The sequence below is a fragment of the Alternaria triticimaculans genome (genome assembly GCF_023758025.1).
Source record: "Alternaria triticimaculans strain BMP 0046 chromosome Unknown scaffold_1, whole genome shotgun sequence".
Classification (NCBI taxonomy): domain Eukaryota; kingdom Fungi; phylum Ascomycota; class Dothideomycetes; order Pleosporales; family Pleosporaceae; genus Alternaria; species Alternaria triticimaculans.
This window is the reverse complement of record NW_026055958.1, coordinates 4,601,726-4,614,512: the sequence shown is the minus strand read 5'-3', so window position 1 is coordinate 4,614,512 and position 12,787 is coordinate 4,601,726. Positions and strand designations below refer to the sequence as shown.

Sequence of the window (12,787 nt, the reverse complement as noted above, 5' to 3'; positions counted from 1 at the left end):
AACCTATCTCAGTAAGAGTCAAGCATATCGAAGCTCCCAAATAGGCCACATACGAGGCGCCTGTTTCGAAGTTTGATATACAGCTTACATTGCATGCCCGTGCGGCGTTCCTTCTCTTGCAGGTTAGCTTAACAGGGCCAGACCGGTAAGGACTACTTGGCGCATACTGGCCCCCAACAGTGAACGCCATCCCGTCTGCCAATCTAAAATCCATTTCGTTCTTCTAAATCGGGGACAAGCAGTCGTTATGGCCCCCGCATGGTTAGTTTTCCCGCCACTGCTTACTTCCCGAGGTTTCAGCCATTTCCATGTCCACTTCTTCTACTCCCGAACTACACCATCATTGCTTTGACGAATGTGCCGGTACAGGAACGCGGGCACAATAACTAATTCGTCATGGCATTTCGCCTGCCCCTTCCCGCTCGTATGTGGCTCGCAGCAGTCTGGTTAGGGTGCTCTTTGGGTCAGGCAGCCTCTGTGGCGCCGCTGGTCGTCGCGCCTAGTGGACATTGGTAATTTTCCACGATCATGAGTTTGAGGTTGTACTGACCGTAGAACAGGGACGGCGCAGACGGTCCGTGGTCAACCTTTGACCTCTCTGTGGGTAATCCAGTTCAGTATTTTCGATGCATCGCTGGCATTACCTCTACCGTTGTCATTGTGCCAAATGAGAGCGAATGGTGCAACGACACATGCGCTTTCTTTTACGGCGGTTCATCAAACACCTGGGAAGGTACACCTAGTCATCTCGTACCGTTGGCAATTGCGGAATACATCAACAGCTACTCCGATGTTAGCGAAGACAACGCCAATCCCGAGCCTAACTTTGGCGTCGACGATGTATACCTCGGAAAGACTGCGCAAGACCGCAAAATCTCCTCACAGTACATTGCTGAAACTGATCGGAAGCGGTTCCGACTTGGGACTCTAGGTCTCTTTCCAGGATCGGTCGGGCCCCTAGGAGCACAACACCCTTCACTCCTCTCGTCGCTCTGGGAGTCAGGTGTCATTCCTAGTTTGAGTCTTGGCTATACAGCGGGCTCTGTCAATCGTAAGTAGAACTAGACCGGGCGGATACATGGCTTATAGCTAATCTTTTCTGGTAGGCAACAGCTCAGCTAGTCTGGTCCTCGGCGGATACGATGCTGCACGATTCGATCCTGCAACGACTACAACATTGGGTTTCTCTATCGGACAGAATGCGTCATTCGGTATACCTTTGGATGCAATTAGTATAACTGGAGGCGCCTCGTGGGAGCCGGATAAAAACAATTTTTCTCGCCCACCTGTTTTTACAGTCGACTCCGATGTTCCACATATCTGGCTACCGCAAGAAGGCTGTCAACTATTCGAAGCAGCTTTCGGATTGATCTGGGACGACTCTTTGGAACTGTACCTCGTCAACGACACGACGCATGCACGACTGTTAAGCGAAAATCCTGAAGTAAAGTTCTCAACAGGGGTCTCAAGTATGGAACAGCTAGTAAACTACACACTTCCCTACTCGGCATTCGATCTCCGGCTTACTCCTCCTTTGGGAGACAATTCTACTCACTACTTCCCATTGAAAAGGGCTTCGAGCCCCGCAGAGTACATGCTCGGTCGGACTTTCCTGCAAGAAACCTACATATCCGTGGATTACGAGCGCTTACTATTCAACTTAAGTCAAGCGTCTCATGGTAATAGCGCCGCGGATATCGTGCCTATACCTTCACAGGTGGAACCCACCCAAACACCGGATCCGCCTCTACCTTCAGCTACAAATAGCTCAAAAGGCCTTTCGTCAGCTGCATATGCTGGGATTGGAGTAGGCGCAGGTATCGCGGGCCTTGCAGCATTGTGCCTCATCATTGTCTGGAAGAAGCGACTGGGGCCTTCCCGACGCAAGACCCCACTGGAAGACAATCAATACGATAAAGGAGAATTGCATGGCGAGCACAAGCTGGGAATCGAGGCTATGGAAAAAGAGAGATTCGAATTAGATGCTGGTTCGGGGAAGCACGAGGCAATGGACAGGGAAGCATCTGAACTCGAGACAGTGGAGAATGCCCGCGAACTCAAAGGCTCAGGTGAAGTAGGCGTTGTGGAAGTTCAGGGTAGTGATTTTGTGCACGAACTACCTGGCCATCATGATGATATAGGCGTGGGAAATGAGGGGACTCAATCTTCTTCGTAGATGTGCGTCTTACATGACAGCGCTATAATGTATCATTGAAAGTAGAATTCTTGGAGAATATAACGTGATTTCGCACATGCTCCCGATCGACATTTCCATGCACCTAGGTCGGTTAGCGTTGGACAAGCTTTTCACCCGCGTGTTGGCGTCGTCAACGCTTTGTGCATCGTCCGTTCAACCCATGCCTCGATGTCATCTATACCCACACGACGCATTCCAGAAGCGCCACAAGGTTGCCCCGCAGCGACCCCACGAGCGATGACATCCCTCATATGGCGCCCAGTCACACAGCACGTCAACCTCATGTCAATGGAGCTGTGTCTGAACCCCTCAATCATTAATATAACCGTACACTGTGTATCTCTTATACAACGACTCAACTAGCAATCTAAGTGCTGTTGACATGACAAAATGCATCATCACCCTCCTAAGCGTCATCGACATCCATTTCATCGCCCCAATCCTCCTCATTGGCATCCCCATCCGTCGTCTCACTCCCATCCTGGACATCGCCCTCATTCGGCGTCTCCGCTACAGGATGTTCGTTCCTTGTAATGAGATAATCGGCACTCCGCTCGTAATCTTCTTCCCACGTTTCCAAAAGGTTGTTTCCGCCGCCAACGAAATAGAGGTATCCAACTTCGCCTGCTACTTTCCGGACTTGTCGCTCCCATTCCTCGCGCTCTTCCTTCTGTTTCAGCGTTTCTTCAAAGCCGGGCTCGACTTCTACGTCGTCCGTCGTCTCCGAGTAAGAGAGTGAACTGCGCGGCGGTCGGGGCCGTGCAGTATTACCGCGCGCGCGCCGTTCCGCCGAACGGACCATTTCTCTGTTATTCTGATGGGTAAGGCGACTGTAGTATCCGGATATCGGGTAGTCCCAGAAATCTTTGTTGATGGGCATGTCGCCCAAGCCGTGCTTGCGACGTAGCGCTGCCTCGGTCTTGTCTCGGGCTTCCCAGGCCCGCCGCAAGTTGGCCTCCGAGTGCATTTCTCTGCGCTTGTCTGCGATTATCTGGCGCAGTATGGGGTTGCCTCGATGGGTTTGCGTGGATACAGGATGTTGGTTGCGCGAACGTGGTGGTGTCTGGCGCACGAGTATGTGTGAGGTGGCAAGAGCGCTTGGTTTCTCCCACCAAGCCTCGTACTTTGTGGGTTGCGCCTCAGGCATAGCTGTGGGGTAAGATGATACCAAGGAGTCACAGACGGGGCACAACGAGGGTGATTTGTTGGGTAAGACTGCTGCCTGGATGTTGTTGGGGTTGAACTGGGTGTGAGCGTCGTCCCACGCTCGCTCGCGCTCCCAGCGCAGCTGCTCTTCCTTGCGTGTCTTCTCGAGTCGCTGCTTCGCTATCAGGTACCCGTTTCTTGCCCTGTTCCACCGTCGGTCGCGCATGTACACTGGAGGTCTTAATCCGCCTTCGGCTACCAGCTTCTTGAGTGCAACGTCGGACTTTGCTCTAGCCTGCGAAACTGTACATTTGGAACACCACGGAGTATGCTGTGGATTGGAGGGGTGGAGTCCATGGTGACATCGAGTCGCAGTCCGTATCTCGTGACCATAAGGTGAGTGAGCAAACGGCGGTTTCTTGCTAGGTGAGAACAGCAACGTGTCGTCTGGGGTGAACATCATCGGCATGGTGAGTATGATGGTCTGGCTGGTGTATTTGTTGATTTATGCTGGTGAAGCTAGTGTGCATTATTGTGGTGGAAAAAGATGGGGTCGCGTGCTGTGGTTTACCACAGATTAGCGAGCGCGGTCGTAATGTGAGCTGGGGGGCTGTGAACCTGGCAAAAAAATTAGAAGCTCTGACTTTGAATGTAGCAGGCGCAAAGGGGCGTGTTGTGCGAGGGTTTTAAACATAGGTTGCACTCCAGCCTATTCAATGAGGCGCGTCAGGGCGTCATCGTGCTCGCTCCTGATTGGTGTGCTGGCCTAGAAGTCTCACGCGAGCAGTCATCGAGACCGTCCGTGCGCTGTTTAGTCTACGATCACCCACACGCTGACTGGCTTCGTGGGGGCGTCAAACCTCATAAAAAGCGCGGGAGCCGATGCTAGAGCACGTCACATATGCCATAGGAAGTCAGAAGCTGTCTTGCCACCCGTACTACAGCCTACACCATGTGTCGTCACCAGGGGCCAGGGTGTGTACCTTCACCTTCGCATCAGGCGCTGCCTAGGTAGCCTGGCAAGCCACACTATGTGGCGCTCGATACTCACCTTCACTTGTGCAGCTTGATGTAGAAATCATGGGCTCAGTCCAAGCCAGTCTCGCCTGGTCAATCTAACGACACCATCTACACTCATTTCCTCTCCTACCTGTACTACAATATCTACGACAGTCTTAACTCAGTCGCTCATTACAGAAGTTGTATTACATATATATCGCTATTCACTGCGTGTATATATCGCAATTCACTGCGACACGCCAAGCTGATTTTGCTATTCGAGTCGCGCCCGTAAACGAAGGTGACGGACGATTAAAATCGCAAGTCACCGCAGCATTCACTGTCGTATTCGGGCTTGAGGGTTATGCTCAAGGACCGCCATCTCACGCTCATATAAGACGCTCTCCTTTGAAGATACTTCTGTACCAAAGACACAACATGGAGCAGAAACAGAAGCAGCCGAGAGCCTCGCGAAGGTCTGTCTCGTTCAACCCAGAAGCACCGACATTCAGTCCAACGGCAGCCGAGACCAGCATGTCCACCGGAATTGCAGGTCCGACTCCGCCTACCAGCCCGCGACAGAAGTCGAAGATGCGAGACGTGTTTGATGGTAAGTCTTCTCTCTCGCGAGCACCTCTAGCAAGACTGACTGGATTGCAGAAGACTCGCCTTTCCGGCCTACTAGAGATCTGCGTCCCAACTACCAGGGCTACGAAGAGCTCAAGTTCGGAGAGTCCTCGCGGAAGCCACTCAAGCAGCAGGATATGCCGTTGGATTCTCTTCAGGAAATGCTACAAGGTAATGTCAATCTCATCACAACGCGAAGATCGAAGCTGACTTTCTAGACCACCACATCACTGTGAATCGTGAACGCCCCGGGGCAATCTCTCGCAGTAACCTCACAGGAAACTCTTTCAACCGTCCGCGTAGCCTCCTCCCTGGTCAGCGACTCAACCCCGACTCCAAGGCGCCAGACGTCGGAGAGCTGAGTGCGGGCCTCGATCTCCCTGGTATCAAGAACGAGACGACTAACGTCGACTCCGCAGCACGCTTCCTCCAGTCTCACGGCTCAGAAGGCCTTTCAGAAGGCGTATTGGGTAAGCTCATAGGACGGGCGCTGGACAAGCCGTTAACCGCGAATGACCTAGCCCAGTACCTCCACGGCAAGGACAAGGACGACGCCGCTAAGCCACCTCTGCGTCGCAAGAGCTACATTCAAGATCGCTATCCAGAGCGCGCAGATGAAGAACACCAGTCTACCAAAGTCGTTCCCGCGCCTCCGGGCTTCATGGGCGAACGTCCTCGTAGGATCTTCGCGGAGGAGCGTAGCTCTATCAACCCAGCGGTCATGCAGTCACCACTACAGCAAGTACCTACAGGTCCTGCGGGCTTCGGACAGCCTCGACGCTTCAGCAACCTCCAGAACCCCGTCTGGCCGTCACGCCGTGATCATGTACCTGAGCTTTCTAGTCCAGGAGATTACCGCCCACGTCCACGAGCGCTGACCCGTACCAAGCGCACTGATCAAGGTCCCGAGCCTTCGCACGCCGACATCTACCCCGACGATGCGAACTTCATGCCGCGCCGCCCGTCCTACCAAGCAGAGCCTACAGCGACGTTCCAAGGTTTCATGCCGGCGCCGCTTCCCGAGCGTCCGTTCCGTGCAGAGAACACTGTAGTCTGGCCCACTCCCGCAGAAATGCATGCACAGAAGCCTAACAACCCACAGAGACGCAGCGGCTTCCCTCGCCATGTCCCAGCAGTGGAGAACCCTGCGCCCGTAGTACGATGGTCCCCAGCAGAACCTTCTTCCATGGCTCACTACATGCAGCAGTTCGGAGAGCCGTCTCACCCATTTGCCTTCACTTTCCCGGCTCCCGCTCCCTCTGCCACCCCGCCGTTCGATATCTTCGAGAACCACCATGCCCCCACGTACGCTGACATCCACGAGACTGACGCTGAGATGGAGTGCCTCTTGGGTATCCTTCCCGACCTCTTCGACCTTGATTTACCTGAGATGCCGTCTGACGCGCGCCCTCTTACTCCCGGTCAGAACGACGGTACTCGCTATGGCCTCAAGTACTACGGCATCGGTCTGGGTGACACTTGGGCATGCCCTGCTGCGCGTGAGGACGAGCCGTTCAGGGTCCGTCCCCGTGATCATGATGGTTGGGGTGGATGGCAGTGGGCTATCGACAGGGGTTGGGGCAACGAGTAAGCTGTCATTGCGACTATGTCTGACACGACCTGAACTGACCCTTTATTCAAGTGCGAACGCTAGGCAATGAATAACGAACATGGCTTGGATGGCGGGGTCGTTGGAGTGTGACGAAGGCACGGTCAGAAACTCTCTGGATATCACGTTGACGAAGGAATGGCGGGCGGCTATACGGTGTTGCTGCGACGTCTTCCTTGTTAGTCGGCATGGAAATCAAGGCTTACATATGATCATGGGTGGAGAATTGTCGTTAGACGGTAACGAAGACATCATCCATCATTACATTAAGCAATGAATAACCTAGAACCCAAGACCTATTCAAGTTCAAGTCTTCAAACACAGCATGGTGAGGACGAAGATATTGAGAAGGTCATGCTCATAAGGATATTGAATAACAGGTCAAGAAGCCAAGTGTAATCTAAGGACGTCCTTCAACACACCGCACCCCAACGCCCAGACAAACGTCCGTCCGTGTACTCATGCCGAAATCCTCGTTGTCTATCCACAAGCCATTCGTAGCGCTGCACGCACCACAATTGTTCCTTAATCCGAGTCATAGTCCGTCTGCTGGCTCGATCGCTCGTTATCAAACGTAGCGCCATACCGACACCGATACCGCACCTGATCAAGAAGAAGGGTTAATATGTGCCTTCAGATTTAGAGGTTGCACACCATGCTGGGGTGTCGCGGTGCCGGAACCAGCTTGAGGGGTACCCATTCCGGATAGTGGACTTACGGCTCCACTGGGTGGGACGGGGATCTTGATGTCTTCGGGACTTCCGGGAACCATGGATTCGGGTAGCTCGGGGATCTTGATGCGTTTTGCCACGTTGTTGTAGGAGGAGGGTATGATCTGGGAAGGTGTTAGTATGTGGATAGGGATGGCAGCGAGTATTATGGATAAGCTTACCTCAATGATCTCGTCGCGAGGGAATTCGAGCTTGGGTATATCGGCTGCGTTACATGCCATCAGATATCCGTAGAGCACACGAAGAACAGACTCGTGAGCGATGATGAGAAGATCGTTCTCTTCACGCTCAAGCTCTAGGATGATGGGCTCCATGCGCACTGCAAGATCGTGGTATGACTCTGCACGTGGGTATCGATGGTGGTACGGGTCCGCTTCGTGCTTCTTCACTTCCTCGGGGAACTCCTGGCGAATCTTGGCTTCTGACATCTTCTCGCATACACCAGGGTTCATCTGGCTCATTTGCGATCGCTGTCTGACGCGGTAGCCCATGGAGGCTAGAACCTCTGATGTCTGTACAGTCCTTCGGCGCGTGGAAGTCCAGATTGTCAACGGTTTCAGCGATGCATCAGTTGCTCCCGACTCGATCAGCTTCTGCTTCTCCTCTTCGCGATACTTCAAGAGTACTTCGCTCATCTTCTTGGCGTATTCATGACCTGCTGGTGATAGGTCTGCGTCTGCTTTGTACGAGTCCTCCTCTCGCGTAGTTCCTGCCCGAGCAAAGTACGTTTGCCGTGACTTGATATGAAGATTGAGCAGGTAGAAGACGATTCGTTGGGAGAGGTATCCGAATGCGCAATTATTGACTACCACTCGCTCGCCAGCGTTGATCATCTTAATCCAGTGTAGGTCCGGCTCCTCCATAGTTTCGAAATGCGGTATCCGCGCGTTGATGCGTGCTAGGTAATCGTGAACCGCATCCTCGTCTTTCCATCCTTGGTAATCTGGTGAAGAGATCTTGACCCGGCGGACGTTCTCTTGGATGATGCGCTCGTCGGTGCAATGTGATTCGATGAAGACTGTCTGGATCCCGTTCTTGGCAAACTCTTTCGCTAAAGATCTACGGCCTTGACTGATCGCATTGACGGCGTCGTAAATAGCCACCTGGCCCTTGTCGTTTTCCAGAAAGTGGTAGATGTCCTCACGGCACTTCTTGAGAATCTTATTGCGTAGTAGGACAGATTGCGGCGATGCGTTCAGAAAGAAGTAGTCGTCGGGGACATCGTTATCCGGACCTAGCGTAGCGCGGCGGTAATCGCCAAGATGAAACACGTGCGTCTTGACACCCAGCCACCGGAGGTAGCGGGCTAAGGCGACGGATGTGTGTGTCTTTCCTCGAGCTGGTAGTCCACAGGTGGCGATGACTATGCGACCGGAATGGAAGAGGCGGCCTGACTCTGTGCTATAGAGTTGAGCGGGAGCCATTTCCTCTTTGGTGGGTAAGTCGTGGATTGCGTCGACAAAAGTACTCGACCGCCGCCGGAAGCGGGGTGAGTTTGCGTATATCTCAGCGGTACTGTCCATGATAAGTGAATGTCCTGTTCAGGAGGTGGCCTGCGTTGGTACTTTCGCATCGCTGCGGAAAGTGGGGTCATGGCACTCACAGTAGGGTATCCATAATTGCAAATTCTTCAGGTTGTTGGAAGAGTGTGATGGAAAAGGGAAGAAGTGCAAGATGCACGGGAGGAGAAACGGTCGAATGTCAATGAAATAGAGTTGCGTTCGGTTCAAAGGTCACAGTTCCAAGGTTCCGGCGATGATAGCGTTTGCCGAGAGATGTCAGCAAACAAGGTGCGGCAACCCGTAACAGTCAAGTGCAGCAAGTTCCACGTAACAGTGTCGCAGAAGGGTCTGGAGTCTGGAGGTAGTCAGGCAGTACTTTGCGGGGTTAGGTAGTCAATGATCCCAAAAAGCAATCATGGTATCAACGGGCGGCACGTCCTGAGTACTAGAGATCTGATAAGCTCTAGCGTCACTAGGTCGCGTCACGTGACGACTTTAGAATTTCTGTTCGATATCGTCATGCTAGCGAACGCGACCCAACATCGCCCTCCAACCGTTTACTGCCATTTCCATCCCACCTTGTGCAAGCTCTCCCACACCGTAGGGAGTTTTTAGTTTGACCTCGGCACATATTTTCGCCATGGCCACTCCGCTGCAATTCATCCCAGCGCAGGAACAAGCTGTCGCCGACATCCTATCACGCCCTCGCGCCGCCAACACCGGTCCATTCGCACAATTCCTAAATGTATACGATGCGTTCCAAGAGCGGAGAGAGGCATTGGGCCTCAGCAACCCGGGCACAGTCGAGAACATTGCGAGAGAGGTCCAGCGCGATGTCTTCCTGAACAACTCCAGCTTCTCGGGCCTGCGCGCCGAGCTCACCAAGGCCTTCAGCGCCGCTCCTCTATTCCAGGTTGCGCACTCGCTGTCCATGGGATCGCAGGTCATGCCACCATACTCATACATGGTTCTCTACGGATCACCACGGGTTTGTCGCTCAGATCGTCGGCAGCCTTCTCAAGCTGACTTTTCAAGGTGTTCATGCAAGGAAACCTCGACAACGAGCTTGCCTTCTCCGGTCGCTTCAACTGGCGCTGGACGTCAGCATTCGTTTCCAAGGCCGCCGTCCAGCTCACATCACAAGGCAACATGGTGTCGCTCGAGAACGACTACACCGGCGCCGACTTCTCCGCTTCGCTGAAGGCTGTTAACCCCTCCATACTCGATGGCGGTATCACCGGCATGCTCATGGCCAGCTACCTCCAAGCCGTCACCCCCAAGCTCTCGCTCGGTATCGATGCTTTCTGGACCCGCCCCGCTATGGCATACCCACCAGAGCTGAACGTCTCGTATGCGGCACGCTACAGGGCTGTCGACTGGATGGCGTGCGGTCAGATCATTCCCGACCGTGGTGTATTGGAGGCTTCATACTGGCGCAGGCTTACAGACAAGGTTGAGACTGGTATCAACTGCAACCTTGCATTCGCTGGAATTGGCCCCGGAGGACCCATGGCCGGACCACAGAAGGAGGGCAACGTCACAATCGGTGCCAAGTACGACTTCCGTCAATCGTCGTACAGGGCGCAGATCGACAACCAGGGCAAGGTCTCGTGTTTGTTGGAGAAGATGATTGCGCCGCCAATCCGCGTAACCTTCTCAGGCGAAATCGACCACAAGAGCGTAAGTCTCGCCAATTCCCAGTCTGACAGCAAATACTGACAAACTTGTAGAACGCCGCCAAGCTTGGTCTGGCCGTTGCGATAGAAGCCGCCGACGAGGCCGTCATGGAACAGCAAGAACAACAGGGCGTCGCAATGTCAGCCGGCTCGATCCCCTTCTAAACGCCTCTCCACACACCCATGTATCGACTATAATACCATGACTCTTCTCTTTGCTGTATTACCACCTTTCTTGGAGCGAGCGTCGTCTGCAAACCCAGCGTCCCCGCTTTCCTGGTCTATCCCACTATCTGCGGAATGATCGCGGTACTGCATGCGCGCGGCTGGGGTGATTTATGAATGTAAAAGGCGTAACGTTGACATCTGATGGGATACGAGCTTTGGTAGACCGGGATCTCGCGAAGCATCTATGTCGCCAGACGTTTGCATGTCGACATGAGACGATGTATTTGTACATATAGTAGCATAGCCAGTGGGCACAAAAAATGAAATGTACAGAAACAACTGGGGTTTTTGCAAGATGAATATGTGACGCAATACATTATCGTGGAGTCGAGAAATATAGTACAGATCGTGACGGCGTAAAACTCTCGCCGCTGTATGTACAGGTTCAGCCCGTTCCATGCACCGTCATCCTAATAAAACAGATGTGAAGAGCCCAACGTTTTTAATATTTGAGTCGCTTCCAGTCGAAACGCCAAATCGAAATTTTTGTCGTCTACAAAGCAGGCTTTGCACCTGTTGGCTGTCCAGGTACGGGCGCACCACCGGGAGCCATGAACTGTCAAAGTTAGTAAGATGATGTTGCAAAGCGCTTATCGTAAAATGGCTTCACGTACCTCGTTTTGCGCCCTCTGTGCCTGCAACTCAGCCCTCTCCTGCTCAACAATCATCTGCTCCTCGCTGTACGCCAATGCCCATGGCACACCGAGCAGCAGCGCACTTGTGCTCACTACCCATAGAGTCTTGCCGCCCATGTTCAGACCGCTCTTGAACCATGAAGTGATTGTGTTGGCTTTTGAGGAGACGGATCGGCGTGTGCTGGCGGGGATCATGTCTTGTAGAGCGATGATGCGGTCGTAGAGGGTCTCGTCTGGTGTTACGGAGTGGATGGAGGATGTGTCTGACTCTGCAGTGGTACGTTTAGTATTTGTATATCATTCCTATGCTCTCTTCTATGCGCCAGGCGCATCTAAGGAGCGGTTTGCGGCGTCATACCAGAGTCGGTGTCCCACTCATCGTCGTCATGCGGGCCTTCCTGCTCGCGCACAAACTCCTCATCCATGACCTCTTCGAGCTTGACCATTTTGGCGGTTGTTTGGGTGTGCGATTAGTGTGGTTAGGGTATAAGGCGTTAGCGACAGATGTAAGTCGGAATGGGTTGGTGGTGTTGGGCCTTGAGCTGCTGGTGACGATGATTGCCCTAATATCAAAAAGTTAGCACAATCTGTGATGACATAAGGGCCACTAGCGCCGCCGCACGTGCTTTGGGCAGGCCTTGGAACATTACATCTGCAACTGCCCTCAACACGCCCAAACTTCTTTCACGTATTCTCCGATCTTCCTCGTTTCATTCAACATCGAAAATCTGGTCACTGTGTTCATTTGATGTATACAACTCGAGCGACAGGCATGACGAGGCTGAGGGCTTGAGAGCACCAACGCTACATTACCACAGGCACATCGCCGCTGGCTGTGGAATGATCAACCGTGTTTTGATAACCTCAAATCATGACGTTACCTTCCCACAATAAGCGTTTAAAATCGTCTTCAAATCGGTGAACAAAGCACAGGTACTGGCTACCGAGGACGCCTGTTGACCCTGGACCATGGATCCACGTAGATATTACCCCTCCGAGGGTCTTTTATTACCTATCGACTGACGTCCTACCAAAATTCTGTCGGAGATTCAAAGCTACGTGTCTTTCCGTCGTCGTTGTCGCTCACGACAACGAAATCAGCATCTACAATGCCCACGCCAGACGCCCATCGCATGACAGCAAGGACGCCTACCATGCACGTCTCCTTATCCAGATTCTTGACAGAGTACAAGAACAACTGCTGGCCCCCAACAATGAAGCGCAGAAAGAAGGCCAATCAGCTCGCAGAGTCCATCGAGATTCGGAACGCCAGTACCTCTCACATCTACCGCTTGCCCCCTGAACTCGTACTCGATATTGCAGAACGGATGCAACCTAGCGACAAGTATTGCCTGCGGCTCGCGTGTCGCCGATACGCCTTGCTCTTGCACGACGTGCAAAATGTTGACCTAGAGGTACACGAACGGGAGGTGTTGA

General features: G+C 53.1%; 6 protein-coding genes across 6 annotated transcripts; 3 read left to right on the top strand and 3 right to left on the bottom strand.

Annotated features, from left to right (window-relative positions):
* Positions 1 to 247: 247 nt before the first annotated feature.
* On the top strand, positions 248 to 2,176 carry J4E78_001524 (uncharacterized protein; the record flags this gene model as incomplete). The annotated part of the gene is made up of 3 exons (XM_049362183.1): positions 248 to 261; positions 561 to 1,051; positions 1,107 to 2,176. The coding sequence occupies 3 exons, from the start codon at positions 248 to 250 to the stop codon at positions 2,174 to 2,176; spliced, it is 1,575 nt and encodes a 524-aa protein (XP_049227466.1).
* Positions 2,177 to 2,603: 427 nt separating this feature from the next.
* Positions 2,604 to 3,812, bottom strand: J4E78_001523 (uncharacterized protein; the record flags this gene model as incomplete). Its single annotated transcript, XM_049362182.1, has 1 exon — positions 2,604 to 3,812. The coding sequence occupies one exon, from the start codon at positions 3,810 to 3,812 to the stop codon at positions 2,604 to 2,606; it is 1,209 nt and encodes a 402-aa protein (XP_049227465.1).
* A 968-nt stretch (positions 3,813 to 4,780) lies between these two features.
* On the top strand, positions 4,781 to 6,560 carry J4E78_001522 (uncharacterized protein; the record flags this gene model as incomplete). The annotated part of the gene is made up of 3 exons (XM_049362181.1): positions 4,781 to 4,952; positions 5,003 to 5,140; positions 5,188 to 6,560. The coding sequence occupies 3 exons, from the start codon at positions 4,781 to 4,783 to the stop codon at positions 6,558 to 6,560; spliced, it is 1,683 nt and encodes a 560-aa protein (XP_049227464.1).
* A 625-nt stretch (positions 6,561 to 7,185) lies between these two features.
* Positions 7,186 to 8,832, bottom strand: J4E78_001521 (uncharacterized protein; the record flags this gene model as incomplete). Its single annotated transcript, XM_049362180.1, has 2 exons — positions 7,186 to 7,413; positions 7,471 to 8,832. 2 exons carry the CDS (start codon positions 8,830 to 8,832, stop codon positions 7,186 to 7,188), a joined length of 1,590 nt encoding a protein of 529 aa, XP_049227463.1.
* Positions 8,833 to 9,451: 619 nt separating this feature from the next.
* J4E78_001520 (uncharacterized protein) lies at positions 9,452 to 10,652 on the top strand (the record flags this gene model as incomplete). Its single annotated transcript, XM_049362179.1, has 3 exons — positions 9,452 to 9,799; positions 9,847 to 10,491; positions 10,542 to 10,652. 3 exons carry the CDS (start codon positions 9,452 to 9,454, stop codon positions 10,650 to 10,652), a joined length of 1,104 nt encoding a protein of 367 aa, XP_049227462.1.
* A 556-nt stretch (positions 10,653 to 11,208) lies between these two features.
* On the bottom strand, positions 11,209 to 11,796 carry J4E78_001519 (uncharacterized protein; the record flags this gene model as incomplete). The annotated part of the gene is made up of 3 exons (XM_049362178.1): positions 11,209 to 11,271; positions 11,330 to 11,619; positions 11,709 to 11,796. 3 exons carry the CDS (start codon positions 11,794 to 11,796, stop codon positions 11,209 to 11,211), a joined length of 441 nt encoding a protein of 146 aa, XP_049227461.1.
* Between the last annotated feature and the right edge of the window lie 991 nt (positions 11,797 to 12,787).